Here is a 19,598-nt window from a genome sequence, read left to right on the forward strand (position 1 = left end):
CACCGTGCAGAGATGAATAACTGCTGCAAGAGGACAATGACAGAACACACAGCGAGCAATTGCTTGTACACACAGAGCTAAATGCCACTCAGTGTGAACAGGAGATTGAGTTCCAATCTCTGTCACTCCACAGAGGAGAACAGCACAAACAAGTACTGAGTGCTGTGTCCAGTTAGGCGTCACTGAACATGGCCATGGACTGACCTTGCACTGCAACAGACCCATGTCACTCGCACACAGAAATGAAAAAGCTGCTCTGCAACTGGACTGTGTCACTTGCACACAGTAACAAAAGAGCTGCTCTGCAACTGAACTGTGTCACTCACACACAGAAATGAAAGAGATGCTCTGCAACTGAGCTGTGTCACTCGCACACAGAAATGGAAAAGATGCTCTCAGCTTAATACCCTGACAAGGGTTGTGCTTGCTATGGAACTCTACTATGCTAACCGCACACATGTAGGAATCAGATGCTAAGCCAATGGCTAATTGTACACATTGACACTAGCTGCCTGCCTACGTGTACAGTCCCAAAGCTAGACAGACACACAACACATGCAGACAGAGTGGTAGAGTATCCACTGTCAGTATCCACACATAAATGATAATAGCGCACTGGCGTGCGCCCCTGGGAGCCTTTTATACACTAGGCATATGTCCAGTCGGACAGGACCTTGCCCGTGGACCAATCTGGAGCTGCCACATCACCAGAGCAGCTGATGGAATCCACCAATAGGAAGACGCCACATCACAGACATGCTCAGCAAGGTGATCTCTAGACATAGACTCCATAGCGTCAGGTGTGCACATGCTGCGGAAATAAATGTGCAGAATTGCAGAATTTTTTCCCCAGTATGTCAATCCTTTTTGCGGATCTGCAGCATTTCTGCACACATTGACTTCCATTGTGTCAGGCCAATCTGCAGCAAAACTGCATGGTTAAAAAAGATCTGTGGATTTGCTGCAGATGTGCAAATGAGAAACGCTGCAGATCGGGAGAGGGAAAAATGTGTGGGTGGAGACCGTGTGATATTGTATGTGTGGGCGGAGACTGTGTGTGCGGAGAAGATGTACGGGGCTGTGTGCGGGTGTTTGTGTGCATCTGTGTGTGTCTGCGTGTTTGTGTGTATCTGTGTGTGTGTGTCTGTGGGGGTCGGCGGGGGTCTTCAGGGCTGTGCGGGGGTCTGCAGGGCTGTGTGTTTCTGTGTGTGGGGGTGTGTTTGAGTCTGCGCGGGCTGTGCAGGGGTCTGCGGGGCTTTGTGTGTGTGTGCGTTGGTGTGCGGGGCTGTGTGGGGCTGTATGTGTGTGTGCAGGGCTGTGTGTGTGTCTGTGTGTAGGCAGGCATCGTCCGATGGGACTACTAGTCCCATCCGGCTATGCCTGCTACAGTAACAGGTAGCCAGATGATGGGACAGTAGTAATCCCATCATCCGGCTACTGTGTTCAAGTGTAAAAAAACAAAAAAACAACAACACATACACACATATAAACATATATGTGTTGTGGGGCTGTTTGTGTGTCTGTGTGTAGGCAGGCATCGTCCGATGGGACTACTAGTCCCATCCGGCTATGCCTGCTACAGTAACAGGTAGCCAGATGATGGGACAGTAGTAATCCCAACATCCGGCTACTGTGTTCAAGTGTAAAAAAACAAAAAAACAACAACACATACACACATATAAACATAAAGTAGATACAGTACATACAACATACAGTACATACTCACCATACAGCTAATCCCCAAAGTCCTCGATCACCTTTAAAAAAATTAAAATAATAAACCAACAGTATACTCACTGATCTGATGTAAGCCATTTAATAACGAGTGTCCCACGACGATCTCCTGTGGAGGGCTGTCATATCAGCAGATGCGACCACTCTCCAGGGGTTCCAGGATGCCATAATGGAAGGTATCCTTCTGCACTGTATCCTTCCGCAGCTGTGAGTACAGTATAGTTCATACTGTCACTTGCGGCACCGCAAAATTCTCACGCAGCAGTGCCGTAAAGAGAGAGGGCATTGAACCCTCAGTGATAACACTGCAGGTGCCATTGTCTCCTGTCAGTTTGTCTCTGGAGGAAAATATAGAGCTGTCACATCTTATGATGTGACAGCTCTATAAGGGAGATCGTCGTTGGACACTCGTTATTGAATGGACTCCGTCGGGCCAGGGAGTATTTGTGCTGGTTTATTAATTTTTCTTTTTTGCAGGAGATCAAGGGCATCATTTGGATTGGCAGAAAAATAAAGATGGCAAAACTCTGTAGTGTTTTATTTCATTAAAATACTTTATTCTGCATGTGTGTTTTTCTTTAACCCATTAACAACTATAGGATTAGTAATGGATAGGTGTCTTATTGACGCCTCTCCGTTACTAAGCCGTCTTGATGTCACCTTACAATTTAAAGGTGACATTAATCCCCTATTACCCCATATGCCACTGCTAGAGGGCAGCGGGAAGAGAGAGGCTAATTGCCGGAATTGGCGCATCTTACAGATGTGCCATTAATGGGGCAGATGAGTGCTGGTGTTTAAATATCAGCCCGCAGCTGTCTACATAGTCTTTTCTGGCTATTAATTATAGCTGACCCCACGTCATTTTTTTGGAAGAGTCCCCCTATTTAATAGCAAATAAAAGCTAAATATACAGCTGCGGGCTGATATTTATAGCCTGGGAAGATCCATGGGTATTAACCCCTTCCCAGACTATAAACATCGGCCCCTAGTTGCTGGCTTTCACTCTCTGGTGCAGAAAATTGCTCAGGAGCCCTCACCATTTTTTTTCAATTTTTTAATAAATTAAACAGATATTGTGTTTAAGGCTGTGGTCACACTTCTGAGAAACTTGCACAAGTATCTCACATCAATATTCGGCACTGCCACTGGCACTTGGGACCAGAGCTGTTATGAACAGGTAATTCAGAACCACAATGGACATTGAAGTTCAGAGCACACAAAGTGACCTGACAATTACCAAAAACAAAGGACGAGCTCTGAGACGTGGGAACTCTGCTGACCGCAATCCCTAATCCTAACACACCACACTAGAGGTAGCCGTGGATTGCGCCTAACGCTCCCTATGCAACTCGGCACAGCCTGAGAAACTAACTAGCCCTGAAGATAGAAAAATAAGCCTACCTTGCCTCAGAGAAATTCCCCAAAGGAAAAGGCAGCCCCCCACATATAATGACTGTGAGTAAGATGAAAATACAAACACAGAGATGAAATAGATTTAGCAAAGTGAGGCCCGACTTACTGAATAGACCGAGGATAGGAAAGAAGCTTTGCGGTCAACACAAAAACCTACAAACAACCACGCAGAGGGGCAAAAAGACCCTCCGCACCGACTAACGGTACGGAGGTGCTCCCTCTGCGTCTCAGAGCTTCCAGCAAGCAAGAAAAACCAATATAGCAAGCTGGACAGAAAAAATAGCAAACAAAAATAACACAAGCAAAACTTAGCTTATGCAGGATAGACAGGCCACAGGAACGATCCAGGAGGAAGCAAGACCAATACTAGAACATTGACTGGAGGCCAGGATCAAAGCACCAGGTGGAGTTAAATAGAGCAGCACCTAACGACTTAACCTCATCACCTGAGGAAGGAAACTCAGAAGCCGCAGTACCACTCTCATCCACCAAAGGAAGCTCATAGACAGAACCAGCCGAAGTACCACTCTCGACCACAGGAGGGAGCTTGGCCACAGAATTCACAACAGTTCCCCCCCCTTGAGGAGAGGTCACCGAACCCTCACCAGAGCCCCCAGGCCGACCAGGATGAGCCACATGAAAGGCACGAACCAGATCGGCAGCATGGACATCAGAGGCAAAGACCCAGGAATTATCTTCCTGGCCATAACCTTTCCACTTAACCAGATACTGGAGTTTCCGTCTCGAAAACCAGAATCCAAAATCTTCTCCACTATATACTCCAATTCCCCTTCAACCAAAACCGGAGCAGGAGGATCAATAGATGGAACCACAGGTGCCACGTATCTCCGCAGCAATGACCTATGGAACACATTATGGATGGAAAAAGAAGCTGGAAGAGTCAAACGAAAAGAACCTCAGAAATCCTATATGGACCAATGAAACGAGGCTTAAATTTAGGAGAGGAAACCTTCATAGGAATATAACGAGATGACAACCAAACCAAATCCCCAACAAGTCGGGGACCCACACAGCGCCTGCGGTTAGCGAAACCTTGAGTCTTCTCCTGGGACAAAGTCTGATTGTCCACTACATGAGTCCAAATCTGCTGCAACCTATCCACCACAGTATCCACACCAGGACAGTCCGAAGACTCAACCTGCCCTGAAGAGAAACGAGGGTGGAACCCAGAATTGCAGAAAAACGGCGAAACCAAAGTAGCCGAGCTGGCCCGATTATTAAGGGCAAACTCAGCCAAAGGCAAAAAGGACACCCAATCATCCTGATCAGCAGAAACAAAACATCTCAGATATGTTTCCAAGGTCTGATTGGTTCGTTCAGTCTGGCCATTTGTCTGAGGATGGAAAGCCGAGGAAAAAGACAAATCAATGCCCATCCTAGCACAAAAGGCTCGCCAAAACCTCGAAACAAACTGGGAAGCTCTGTCAGAAATGATGTTCTCTGGAATGCCATGTAAACGAACCACATGCTGGAAGAACAATGGCACCAAATCAGAGGAGGAAAGCAATTTAGACAAGGGCACCAAATGGACCATCTTAGAGAAGCGATCACAAACCACCCAAATGACCGACATTCTTTGAGAGACGGGGAGATCCGAAATAAAATCCATAGAGATATGTGTCCAAGGCCTCTATTTCCAGAAAATAACTCAGGAATAGGAATTTTAGGTTCTAACATAGTGTTAGGGCTAGCGGAACGCACCAAATAATAAGACTGATAGTGTACGGTGCGTTCGTAGCCCGGGGTCCACCGTGCAGAGATGGAACCTGCTGCTGAGTAATGACGGACTATATGGCGGTACTCATAAGTATACTCGCGTGGGTTAAACTTCACCCAACGTGAGGGAAGCGATTCTGTTGCGTCACAGGGTCGCGGTACCGCACATAGAAGGCGAGCAAGCAGTCAGCGAACTTAACCCCAACTAGGATTGAAGTCCGATTAGACCCTTGCTGGCACAACACCGCAACAGGGTGTGTTAGGCAACTCTTATAATTAGAGCACCGAAGTGCGAACTGTGCCGTGCTGGCAGGCACCACTAAGCACCCAGACGTGGGTCAGGAAGCGCACTACTGGCGCGTGGCGCCGCACTGGCGGTCACAGCAATAGACGCTGATACGTGTGTGACACGTTGAGTGATTTGTCGGGCGCTAGATAGCAGCCATACTCCATACGCGAACAGTCATACAATAGGGTAGGGGTATTTAAAGAATGACTTGCACTCACAACAAACACACGTATTCAATTGTACACTAGCGCATGGCCGTGCGGTCATGCGCAGTTTATATAATTGCAGGACAGGAAGTGGCCACAGAAACTTTGCCCTTCCAAGACCTGCCAAGAGGACCAATGGAATGCGCTGCAGAGCCAGAGCACATGACCCTCGATCTCCAACGGGAGATCTTGCTGTGGGCATGCTCAGTGTGCGCAAATAAGGACTTAGTCCCAGGGAAGTCCGCTCGCCGCTGACCAGCACTGACTTTAATGGCAGGAGCTGAAGAAGCAGCAGTAACTCTCTGTACAGAGTGAGAGCGAGCAAGACACTGGGAGCGACGTCCCTGCTGAGCAGACTCCACTGCGGCTGGAGGAGAATGGGAGACCGCAGCGGAGATGGATCGAGATTCCCCCTGTGCAGCAGAGGAAACTCGACTCCTAACATTACTCCCCCTCCTAGGGACCCCCCTCCTTGGGCCTCGCTACGCTCGAAGGCAGCAATGAGCTGTGGGGCCCGAATGTTTTCAGCAGGCTCCCAAGACCTGTCCTCTGGACCATAACCCTTCCAATCCACCAAATAAAACTTTTTGCCGCGTACCACCTTGCACCCCAAAATAGCGTTCACCTCGTAATCGTCCGTAGACGAACCCGATGTCCCGGCAGATAACTCGGAAAACCGGGACATGTATACGGATTTCAAGAGGGACACATGAAAGGTGTCGGTGATACCCAAGCGTGGAGGAAGAGCCAGGTGGTAGACCACAGGATTAACCTGTTCGAGAACCTTGAAAGGACCCAAGTAGCGAGGAGCAAACTTAGTGGACTCAACTCGCAGCCTGATGTTACGGGCGGAGAGCCACACCAAGTCGCCAGGGGCAAAAGTCGGAGCGGGGCGCCGATGAACATTGGCGGAGGACCTCATTCTCTCCTTGGAGGCCCGAATGGCATCCTGCGTGTGATCCCAAATGTCCCGTGCCTCCACAGCCCAGTCAGCCACCCTGGGATCAGCGGAAGACACAGGCATGGGCACAGGAACACGCGGATGCTGGCCGTAATTTAAGAGGAATGGAGTCTGACCGGTAGAGTCGGCTACGGCATTGTTAAGTGCAAACTCTGCCCACGGTATCAAGGATGCCCAGTCATCCTGTCTGGCAGAAACAAAATGTCGCAGATATGTGACCAAGGTCTGGTTGGCCCTTTCTACCAACCCATTCGTCTCGGGATGATATGCCGAAGAGAGATTTAACTCAATACTGAGTAGACGACATAGCTCCCTCCAGAATCGAGTCGCAAACTGGGGACCCCGGTCACTAACAATTTTGTCTGGCATACCGTGTAAGCGAAAGATATGCTTGATAAACAAGACAGCCAACGCCCGTGCAGATGGTAGCCGTGGAAGAGGCACCAAATGCACCATTTTGGAAAAATGATCGGTGATCACCCAGATAATGGTGCAATTACGAGACTTGGGTAAGCCAACCACAAAGTCCATCCTGACCATCTCCCAGGGCATGTCAGCCACGGGCAGAGGATAAAGCAACCCAGCTGGCCGTTGCCGAGGAGTCTTGTTCCTGGTGCAAGAGACACACGCCCGAACGTACTCCGCGACATCACAAGCCATATGCGGCCACCAGTATGTCCTCGCCAGTAACTCTGATGTCCTTTTAGTACCAAAATGTCCACCCACCCTGGACGAGTGCGCCCAAGAGAGAACCTCCGGTCGCAAACTAGATGGAACAAAAGTCTTGCCCGGGGGCACAGACTCCAGCGAAACCGGGGCCACGGTTCTCAAACTCTCGGTGGGGACAATAAGCCGAGGCTCCTCCTCCTCCTCCGCAGATGACACAACAGAGCGAGAGAGAGCGTCAGCCCGAATGTTCTTCTCCCCAGAAAGGAAATGGAGGGTGAAATGAAACCGGGAGAAGAACAAGGACCATCTGGCCTGGCGAGAATTTAACCGCTGAGCTGTCTGCAGATACACCAAATTTTTGTGATCTGTGAAGACTTGGAAGGGAAAACGTGCTCCCTCCAAGAGATGTCTCCACTTCGAGAAAGCCAACTTCATGGCTAGCAACTCCCTGTCCCCGATGGAATAATTCCTCTCTGCTGGTGCGAAGGTCTTGGAGAAAAAGAAGCAAGGATGCTTCCGACCTTGAGCATCCTTTTGGAAGAGGACTGCTCCAGCACCAACAGAAGAGGCATCCACCTCCATGATAAATGGCTTATCAACATCGGGGCGATGAAGAATGGGAGCGCTAGCGAAGTATGACTTTATAGAGATAAAAGCCTTGGAGACCTCCTCAGACCACAATTTGGGATTCGCCCCCTTCTTGGTGAGGGCAACCAAGGGAGCTACCAAAGTTGTGAAATGCGGGATGAACTGGCGATAATAATTGATGAACCCCATAAAGCGCTGCACCGCTTTAAGAGAGTGGGGTTCCTGCCAGTCCATCACAGCCTGTAGTTTGGCAGGATCCATAGCCAATCCCTGGGCTGAGATGATGTAGCCTAGGAAAGGTAAGGACTCCTGCTCAAACATACACTTCTCCAACTTGGCATAGAGGGAGTTTGCCCGTAGGAGGTCGAAGACTTTGCAAACATCTCTCCGGTGGGAGTCAATATCTGGAGAGTAGATGAGAATATCATCCAGATAGACTACGACCGAGGTGGAAAGCATATCCCGGAAGATATCGTTCACAAAGTCTTTGAAAACGGCTGGGGCATTACAGAGCCCAAAGGGCATCACCAGATATTCATAGTGCCCTTCCCTGGTGTTAAAAGCCGTCTTCCATTCGTCCCCCTCACGGATGCGAATCAGGTTGTAAGCACCCCGCAGATCTAATTTAGTAAATACCCTTGCTCCCCGAAGCCTATCGAACAGTTCAGATATCAAAGGCAAAGGGTATTTATTCTTAACGGTGATGGCGTTAAGACCCCTGTAGTCTATGCATGGACGCAATTCCCCACTCTTCTTCTGCACGAAGAAGAACCCTGCCCCAGCAGGTGACACTGACTTCCTGATGAACCCTCTTGCCAGATTTTCCTGGATGTACTGTGACATTGCCTCCATCTCCGGGAGAGATAGCGGATAGACTCGACCCCGGGGAGGCTCAGCACCAGGCAAGAGGTCAATATGACAGTCATTGGGGCGATGGGGCGGAAGGGTCTCCGCCGCCGTTTTGGAGAATACGTCTGCATACGACCAATACTGCTTGGGGAGAGAGGAAAGATCTGCGGGTACCTCAGTTGTAGCTACCTGAACACACTCCCTCTGACACCTACCCCCACAAGATTCACCCCATCCCAGAATTCTGCCTGAGGACCACTCGATATGAGGAGAGTGGTACCGTAGCCAAGGTATTCCAAACAGGACTTCATCAATTCCCTCTGGAATGACGAGCAGGGAAATAATCTCCTGATGAGATGGCGACATGGACAGAGTAAAAGGGATGGTCTGGTGAGTTATCTGTGAGGGCAGAGTCGACCCATTCACCACTCGTACCGTTACAGGTTGAGCTAGCATAACCAGAGGTATTGCGTGGCATTGGGCGAAGGCAGAAGACATAAAATTGCCCTCCGCCCCAGAATCCACGCAGAGCTCTACCGAGTGGGAGAATGAGCCTATAGTAATTGTCCCCTTAAAGGACAATTTAGAGGCAAACATTGCCGTGTCTAGTGTACCTCCACCTACGTCCACTAGACGCTGACGTTTCCTCGACCGCTGAGGACATCTGGTGGCTAAATGTCCAGACTGCTGGCAAACATGACAGACCCTGAGTGCACAAGCGGTCCGGGACTTAGGTCCCGCTTGTGACACTTCCCTGGCCTCATGTGACTCAGGAACCAGGACCGGAGATTCCAGAGGTTTGGCGAAAGTAGGAGCCAGCCGAAACCTCTGCCTACACTGGGCTCGCTCTAACCTCCGCTCGTTAAAACGGAGGTCAATTCGAGTGGAGACTGTTATTAACTCCTCCAGTGTGGCAGGAATCTCCCTAGTGGCCAGAGCGTCCTTTACATGGTCAGCCAAGCCCCTCCAAAATATGGGGATAAGAGCTTTATCCGACCATTCCAGCTCAGATGCTAAAGTGCGGAATTGGACGGCAAAATGACTGACCAAGGACTCACCCTGAGTTAATGCCAGCAGTTGGAGCGCAGTGTCATGGGTGACTTGAGGTCCTAAAAAGACCTGTTTTAAAGTGCTCAAAAACAGAGGAGCACTCTGCACCACATGATCGCCACGCTCCCACAGTGGCATAGCCCATTCCAACGCCCTGTCCGACAATAGAGACACAATAAATCCCACCTTAGCCCGCTCTGTGGGGAAACGTGCAGCCAGAAGCTCGAGATGAATAGAGCACTGACTCACGAATCCCCTACAAAATTTGCTATTACCAGAAAATTTTTCTGGCAGCGGGAGGCGAGAAAATGTCGGAACAGGGGTGGCAATGGACAAAGTTGCTGCAGCCACGCTGGCAGCCTGTACAGCAACTGCGGTAACATCCACAGCTGAGGTTGCGCTCTCGAGAGCCGCCAACCTACCCTCCAGCTGCTGTATATACCGCAGGGATTGCTGTTTGTCCGTCATCACTAGCCAGACCCTGGCGCTAGTGTAATGTTAGGGCTAGCGGAACGCACCAAATAATAAGACTGATAGTGTACGGTGCGTTCGTAGCCCGGGGTCCACCGTGCAGAGATGGAACCTGCTGCTGAGTAATGACGGACTATATGGCGGTACTCATAAGTATACTCGCGTGGGTTAAACTTCACCCAACGTGAAGGAAGCAATTCTGTTGCGTCACAGGGTCACAGTACCGCACATAGAAGGCGAGCAAGCAGTCAGCGAACTTAACCCCAACTAGGATTGAAGTCCGATTAGACCCTTGCTGGCACAACACCGCAACAGGGTGTGTTAGGCAACTCTTATAATTAGAGCACCGAAGTGCGAACTGTGCCGTGCTGGTAGGCACCACTAAACACCCAGACGTGGGTCAGGAAGCGCACTACTGGCACGTGGCGCCGCACTGGCGGTCACAGCAATAGACGCTGATACGTGTGTGACACGTTGAGTGATTTGTCAGGCGCTAGATAGCAGCCATACTCCATACGCGAACAGTCATACAATAGGGTAGGGGTATTTAATGAACGACTTGCACTCACAACAAACACACGTATTCAATTGTACACTAGCGCATGGCCGTGCGGTCATGCGCAGTTTATATAATTGCAGGACAGGAAGTGGCCACAGAAACTTTGCCCTTCCAAGACCTGCCAAGAGGACCAATGGAATGCGCTGCAGAGCCAGAGCACATGACCCTCGATCTCCAACGGGAGATCTTGCTGTGGGCATGCTCAGTGTGCGCAAACAAGGACTTAGTCCCAGGGAAGTCCGCTCGCCGCTGACCAGCACTGACTTTAATGGCAGGAGCTGAAGAAGCAGCAGTAACTCTCTGTACAGAGTGAGAGCGAGCAAGACACTGGGAGCGACGTCCCTGCTGAGCAGACTCCACTGCGGCTGGAGGAGAATGGGAGACAGCAGCGGAGACAGATCGAGATTCCCCCTGTGCAGCAGAGGAAACTCGACTCCTAACACATAGGATTCTGAACCACTAAATCTTGAATATTCTATACATTTATAGCGAGATTATCCATCAAAGAGAACAGACCTTGAATGTCCATGTCCACACCTGTGTTCTGAACCACCCTGATGTAAAGGGGAAAAGAAAGACAGAACACAGTGCAAAGAAAAAAAAATGGTCTCAGAACTTCTCTTTTCCCTCTATTGAGAAGCATTAGTACTTTGGGCCTCCAGTACTGTTATGAACAGGTAATTCAGAACCACAATGGACATTGAAGTTCAGAGCACACAAAGTGACCTGACAATTACCAAAAACAAACAACGAGCTCTGAGACGTGGGAACTCTGCTGACCGCAATCCCTAATCCTAACATACCACACTAGAGGTAGCTGTGGATTGCGCCTAACGCTCCCTATGCAACTCGGCACAGCCTGAGAAACTAACTAGCCCTGAAGATAGAAAAATAAGCCTACCTTGCCTCAGAGAAATTCCCCAAAGGAAAAGGCAGCCCCCCACATATAATGACTGTGAGTAAGATGAAAATACAAACACAGAGATGAAATAGATTTAGCAAAGTGAGGCCCGACTTACTGAATAGACCGAGGATAGGAAAGAAGCTTTGCGGTCAACACAAAAACCTACAAACAACCACGCAGAGGGGCAAAAAGACCCTCCGCACCGACTAACGGTACGGAGGTGCTCCCTCTGCGTCTCAGAGCTTCCAGCAAGCAAGAAAAACCAATATAGCAAGCTGGACAGAAAAAATAGCAAACAAAAATAACACAAGCAAAACTTAGCTTATGCAGGATAGACAGGCCACAGGAACGATCCAGGAGGAAGCAAGACCAATACTAGAACATTGACTGGAGGCCAGGATCAAAGCACCAGGTGGAGTTAAATAGAGCAGCACCTAACGACTTAACCTCATCACCTGAGGAAGGAAACTCAGAAGCCGCAGTACCACTCTCATCCACCAAAGGAAGCTCATAGACAGAACCAGCCGAAGTACCACTCTCGACCACAGGAGGGAGCTTGGCCACAGAATTCACAACACAGAGCGTGCGGCTGCATGTATTTCTATGTAGCTGAACGCTCCAGTCCTGAGTGCCGGCGGCAGTGTCGGGTTTTGAGGTGCAAGTGTGGTCCCAGCCTAACCCAGATTTTGTGTGTGTTTATTTCTTTATTTAACTCTTTTTGAACCACTTTATTATGTTTATTACTAAACATTGGGCTTGGTATTATCTATGGATTGGATAGATAGATAGATAGATAGATAGATAATAGGTAGCTAGATAGATAATAGATAGATAGATAGATAGATAGATAGATAGATAGATAGATAGATAGATAGATAGATAGATAGATAAGAGATAGATACTGTAGATAGATAAATATGGGATAGATAGATCGATAGATAGATAGATATGGGATAGATATGAGATAGATAGATATGGGATAGATAGATAGATAAATAGATAGATAGATAGATAGATAGATAGATAGATAGATAGATAGATAGATAGATAGATAGATAGATAGATCGATAGATAGATATGGGATAGATAGATAGATTGATAGATAGATAGATAGATATAAGATAGATAGATAGATAGATAGATAGATAGATAGATAGATAGATGGAATCAATCAATGGAATCAATGGCGCTATATAAATAAATAATAATAATAATAATAGATAGATATGGGATAGATAGATAGATAGATAAATATGGGATAGATAGATAGATAGATAGATAGATAGATAGATAGATAGATAGATATGGGATAGATATGAGATAGATAGATAGATAGATAGATAGATAGATAGATAGATAGATAGATAGATAGATAGATAGATAGATATGGGATAGACAAATAGATAGATATTGGATAGATCGATAGATAGATAGATAATAGATAGCTAGATCTACAGATAGATATATCTATAGAGCTATCTATCTATAGATCTATCTACATACAGTATATATCTATTTATAGATCTATCTATCTATTATCTATCTATTATCTATATATCTATTATCTATCTTTCTATATATATCTATATATATATATATAGATATATATATTATCTATCTATCAATTTATTATCTATCTATCTCTTATCTATCTACCTTTCTGTGTGTGGAAACATTATTTTTCAATGGAGTACAGTATGTAAATGAAGAGGTTGGACAAGAAATTACATCACAATTCTTTTTTTGTTCAATAATAGATCTTTATTTAATTTTCAAAAATGCATACAAATCCGCATGAAAAAAACGCATGAAAATCCACATAAAAAACGCACAGATTTTACATTCATTTTCTGCCAAGAGATGCAGAATCTGTGCAGGAAATTGCACAGGCAAATCTGCAACGTGTGCACATAGCCTTAGAGCTAATTTTTTCTGATCTGTCTTATTGCCACCAACCCTAATCAAAGACTAACTGCCAATCAATCTTCACAAACTATCTCTTGCTTAAATGGATTGTCTTATTAAAGGGACTGTGTCCACACAGAATGACTGTTCAAAATAAGTTCCCATTGCTCGGCGCGTCACGACTGGGCCAATCATTTAAATTCACCTTCCACCTGCTCATTTACTTTCTATCTCCTCCTTTCCTTCTTTGATTGACAGTTTTGGCTTCATAGAGACGAAGAATGGCAGATATTGGGGGAAACCAAGCAGGTGGGAAGGTGTATATAAATGATTGGCCCCGCCATAAAGCACTGAGCGCCTGCACTTGGTTTGAACAGTCATTTTGTGCTGACAGAGTCCCTTTATTTACAGTAATCTAAATTTTGACTATGGCTTATGATACCACAATTAAATCTCTAATTTTGATTGGTGATGAATTAATTTTCTATGCATTTTCTTTGTAGAGCGAAATTATAAAGACAATTTTGTAATCAATTAAATGAATGGCCTTCCAATGTAATACATGGATGAGTCCAGTCTGCCAGTGAAAACTGATGCTTATCAATGCTTTACTTTCCAATTTATGTCATTGAGGGGAATCCCATGCAAGGAAGTCACGTACATATTGGAAAGGCCTTATTATGCAATGATGTTGTTTTTCTAAACATAAATTCAAAGACCATTTTCTTCCTTTACTACCCATATAAATGTGCATAAATTTTAAATTTATATTCTTTATCCCATTTTGTCAACTCTTGCTGATCATTTTTGTATTCAGCCTATGCATTTTTAACAGTATTTTAATTGGTGACAATATCTGGGTTTCGAAAATGCTTTGTGCAATTGCTAACCTATTTCGTTTAAGCCTCTCTGCTAAGAAAACCTTAATTAAATTACAGTCTTTTGGAAAGAAGGTAAGAAATTGAGTATTATCCACTTAAAGTAAATTGCCCACCAAAGAAGTTTAATGTGTACTGTGCGTTTTCACGATAACTGCTTTAAAGGATATCAATACTTTCTTATAGAGCTGTTAAACTGTAAAAATCCAATGGGTACTTAACAAATGCATAGATTGTTTGGTAGCTACTTCTTTATGTAGCATAAGTAAGTGTATAAACATCATGAAAGTAAAATACTTTTAATTCTCTGTCATGCAATTAAATTCTCTGTCATGGCATACTCCCATCTCCAAGATCCTGTGCCAATATGTAATAGGTGTCATAATAATAATATTAGCAAATACTGTACCTCCAATTAGAAATGTAGTATAGTTCTTCTGATTCACTATGTTGCTTACCCCATGTGCAGGGCATTGTAATAGCGCAGGTATCCATGGTTATCACCACAAGTGTAACGCTTGTGGATCGTGGACCAACTGTGCCACAGACTGAGGAGAGTCTGGAGGGGTGTAACTAAGTGACCACCAGAGTTTTCACTAGAGCCCCTGATGGTGGGTTTAGACTTTGGTCAAGGTGGATGCCAGGTGCTACTCCAGGACAGATCTTAGTATCACGGCAGGTGTTCCCACTGGTCAGTACAGTAGAATTGACTAGGACTCCAACGCAAGAGCAGATACAGAGGATACAGATGTAGGCGCTCATTCAGATGGCACAGATACTGGAACTGGTACTATTAGCGTGGGATTCAGATTCAGGTACTGCTGGAGCGGTTTCAGGGTTCAGGTACCACCAGAGCAGTTTTGAGTTCAAATACTGCCAGAGCAGTTTTGGGTTCAGTCACCGTCAGAGCAGTTTCAGATTCAGGTACAGCCAAAGCAGTTATAGGTTCAGGCACCACACAGACAGGATGGGAACAGGAAAACAGAACTGGCACTGGTACAGGTTAACCTGGACTGGCACTGAGATTGGATCACCAGCTAGAAGCTTGCAGGCTGACTAACTACAATTGATTTTCAGGCATCTCCCAACAGGTGGAGGTGCCTTAAGGTCTAAGTGCCTCCCAGCTGGGGACACATTGGGAGTGTGAGCGCAATCTTTTTAAGAGACAGGGAGCGTGCACACCGTAAGCACGCTGCCAGGAGATTTGTGAGGCATGTGCAAGCCCTGGTGCACAGTATCGGGAGCAGAGGACACTGCAGGGTGGCCTGGGTGGTGTTTAAATTGGCATCCCTGCCAAGAGGGAAAAGAGGGGTTACACAGGGACACTAGAATTACAATTAGCAACTAACTAAATAAATGTCACTATATGAGTGGTCGTAACCATAGATACCTAAGCATATAAATGCTTAATGCTTACCAAAATCCTACAAAAAAATGAAACTTTTAAGGCAAAGTGCTAACATGTTTCCTTTATTTTTCCGTTATCATCATCTCCATGAATGGTCCTGCTATCATCATCAATAGACACCTATTCCCAGTACTGTGATGACCCCTGTTTACCACCTGGTAAAGACATTCTGCCTGCAGTGTTTCTGTTCTATTAACCATTTGTGCCTGCCAGTTGTGTCTGACACTGTCTATGTAGTGTATACACATTCAGTAGGCATACTGATAACAGATACTAATGACATGGCATGTGTGCAAAAATTGACAGCTCAGCTACCAAAGATATTCTAACGCTTTCTTTTTTTGTTTTCTGCAAAACTGGCGAAGCATTTAACTGTGCAAATTGATATCAGAAGATCAGTCTTATGGAAGCAAAGTACTAGCAGGCGATGTTAGAAATTCTAGTGCGTACTGTACTAGACCCACTTGTCAAATTATAATCCACAAGTACAGAAATAGAATATTCCCGGGTGACCATTTACAGTTGTGACAGCAGCTGTTATAATCTAATGTATGACTCATTTAATTATTTAAAGGGGGTTTCCACTCTTTTGCAACTCATGACTTTTTTGCCCTAGTATTTTTCATAAGGTTTATTAAAACATAATCATTTTATTTATTCATGTGTTTTTGCCGTTGTCTGAAAACAAATTACTATGATGGTACAAGATGAACCCTAACTGATGCGCATCCTATTTTTGCGCTGTATAGCTGGAATATGGTTGTGTGCATAAGGCCAAAATGTACCTCGTAAAAATCATAACCATAGTATAGCTTTTATATGTTTACTTGCTAGAAAAAAAATACGTGTATACTGAGCACTGACATAGCTTGACTCAATCAGTGGCTCTGAATGGACTCTCCAGCCAAACTCACATAGTGTCATTGTTGACCCTCCAATCTTGCTCCTGTCTACAGGACAGTGCACAGTAGCGGCATTGAGGCAGGAAATATGTGACTATGTAACATAAGTGGTTTAGTTAGTGTTTTGGGGGTGGCAGACTCTCTTAAAGGGAATCTGTGGGCAGGTTTTCGCTATGCAATCTGAGGACAGCATAATGTAGCAGTTGAGACACGGATTTCAGCAATGTGTCACTTATTAGGCTGTATGCTGTAGTTGCCATACAATGAAAGTTTTCTCACTAGCAGCTTATTCCTGCTTGGACCACAGTGCACGCGAGCCTTGGTCCAACCACGCCCTGTGCTCTGATAAGCAGCTTACTGGCAATAGACGGAGATTCATTTCTTACATTATGCTGCTCTCAGATGAGAAAAACCCAAAGGTATGAACTGGGATATAAACTGGTGTGCATGCAGCATATAAGCGCACGGTCACACTGGCAACTGAGCAGAAAAATACAAAGACAAAAACATAAAGATTAAACACCCTGCAGTAAAGAAATAAATAGCATAGTGCATGAAAATATATACGGTACTTAGTTAACATGTTTTTTTTATAAAAAATTGTTAAAAGCCATCCCACCACTCCATGGTGACCGTAACTGGGACAGTTCACACATTTTATATCCACATTCTCAGTCTGTTTCCATCATGTGCATATAATGGCATGGCCTGCCTTTTCTTCAGCTGGGCATTATATTGATGTGGTCGCCCACTAGTCGGGCCCAGTCCTTCTCAGCCCTTACCCTCATGCACATCACTAGACAAACAGTAAGGTTCTTAATATTAGAGTTAGGACTGTCCCAATTATGGTCACCATGACGTGGTGGCATGGCTTTCACTTTTTTTGATAAAAAAAACATGTTAACTAAGTATCGTATATAATTTTCATGCACTATGCCATTTATTTATTTAGTGCAGGGTATGTAATCATTATGTTTTTGTCTTTGTTTTTTTTTTTTTTGCTCTCAGATGAGGTAGCAAAATCCTGGTGACTGATTCCCTTTAACATCATAATGTCCCATAACCACCATTAAATGATTCAATCTATATAGAATCATATACAGCGTCCAATCACTGTATGTAATAAAGTATTCATAACTATATAGTATGAGAAGAATGCACAGTATGATATTTATAGAAACAAAAAGTAGCAAGAACAACAAAAAGAAATCAGAATAAGCTCAATACATGTCTTTTTTTCAGTGTTGTAATATTGATAGTTTATTCTTAGGAATCACCATTGTTGAGGGATTAATTCCTAACAGTCCTGCAGAGCAGCTCTTTATGGTTTACTGGGTACACATGTGGTATTATTGTGACTGTGCCATGCACTGGAGTTCAATCACATTTATTTAAAGGAATCGGTCAGCAATTTTTTACTATGTTGCGTGAGAGAAACAGGATATAGGGACAAAGAGCCTGATGCCAGTGATGTATCGCTTTAATAAAATACCGGTTTGCTTCTTTGTTATAGATGTAGCAGTGCTCAGAAGGCTGAGCTCTGTATAACTCCACCCAGCAACTCACTGGCATTTTCAGCAATCTGCTAATCAGTTGTGGAGGCGGGGTTACATAGATTAGCCTGGCTGACTTGCACATGAGATCTAGTCCTGCAGTAATAATCTCCTGCTGATAAAACACTGATTGAAGCTAGAGTGATCCCTGGAATCAGGTTCTCTGCCCCAACATCATGTTGCTCTTAGATTATATAGCAAAAACCCAAAGACAGATTCCCCTTAAATGAGATGAACTGAGCTGCATTACCAGGAACAGACAGAACCAAGTAAATGTAATGCTTGGTATTAGTGATTAGCGAACGTGCTCGGATAAGGTGTTATCCCAGCTCACTAGGGTGCTGAGTGACTTCGGAGTGCTCGAATAATATGTTCAAAAGCCACAACACCTGCATGGATTGCTTTTCGTTTCTAACAACTGCGAGACATGCAGGCGCGGGACCTCAAACATGTTATTCGAGCATGCCGAAGTCACTCGATTAGCACACGAGCATGCTCAGATAACACCTTAGCCGAGCACATTCGCTCATCACTACTTGGAATACAACAAAGAGTTTCAACCTCTTACGCAATTAAGTGGTGGAGGTGTCAGAATTCGGACCCTGAGGAGTTAATATTAATGATCTGTGATATAGTGGCGCTAGTGCACAGGGGTTTACAGCTGCTGCAGGTCAAGAAACCAACCACAAAGGGATCGAGTGTAGTCTAATAATGAGTTAAAGTAGACTTGCGCTGAAGAAACCAAAGAGGGGAAAAGAATATACACACATAAAAGTAACAGATAAAAATAATGCACATTTTTTCTGATATACACACTTGTTAGCAATATTGTATTATGCCCATTATAAGTTGTGGGAATAAGGGTATTAATTCCTTACTGGAGTGTATATTACGCAATAATCAACATTAATTGCACTCTGCCCGTGGGAAGCTGAAACGAAAAAGCTGTAAAAAAAACTTTTTGGTTAATAAAGGGGAAAAGAATGATTATAATTCTCCTTGATGTGGTTTCGCTGAATAATAGAGAAAAAGGAGGGGTTAATAAACAGGGAAATAAATATGAACAACCAAGTTCATGTGCTTGGCAAGTGGTATGTCCAAAAGTAGTCCAAATATGTCCTTAATAATAGCCTTGATTATTAGTCCTTTGTAGAAGCGTGTCTGCAGCTTATAACAAACGAGCAAAGTCTATAGTCCTTATAGAGTGTTAACCCGGCCGGTGGCAACCACTCTAAGGCTGCCGTCACACTAGCAGTATTTGGTCAGTATTTCACATCAGTATTTGTAAGCCAAAACCAGGAGTGGGTTATAAATACAGAAGTGGTGCATATGTTTCTATTATACTTTTCCTCTGATTGTTCCACTCCTGGTTTTGGCTACAAATACTGAGGTAAAATACTGATCAAATACTGATAGTGTGACGGCAGCCTAAATGGAATTCCCTGTAAAAAAGCAACTGTTTGTGCTCAAAAAAAGGCACGCTGAGCAGTACAGGTAGTGTATGTACGATACCTCCAGT

The 19,598-nt window shown here is 45.0% G+C and overlaps 1 protein-coding gene across 25 annotated transcripts in view; it reads left to right on the plus strand.

Moving 5' to 3' along the window:
* LOC138637428 (titin homolog) overlaps positions 1-19,598 on the plus strand; it is a 1,151,517-nt gene that overhangs the window by 84,446 nt on the left and 1,047,473 nt on the right. For 23 of the 25 annotated variants that reach the window (XM_069726100.1, XM_069726106.1, XM_069726124.1 and 20 more), the window contains exon 3: positions 15,741-15,782. The exons of the other annotated variants lie outside the window; for them this stretch is intronic. In XM_069726100.1, coding sequence (XP_069582201.1) covers positions 15,741-15,782 — 42 coding nt within the window. The remainder of the gene's footprint in view (positions 1-15,740; positions 15,783-19,598) is intronic. 25 annotated transcript variants of the gene reach the window in all.

Source organism: Ranitomeya imitator, chromosome 5 (assembly GCF_032444005.1).
Source record: "Ranitomeya imitator isolate aRanImi1 chromosome 5, aRanImi1.pri, whole genome shotgun sequence".
NCBI lineage: Eukaryota > Metazoa > Chordata > Amphibia > Anura > Dendrobatidae > Ranitomeya > Ranitomeya imitator.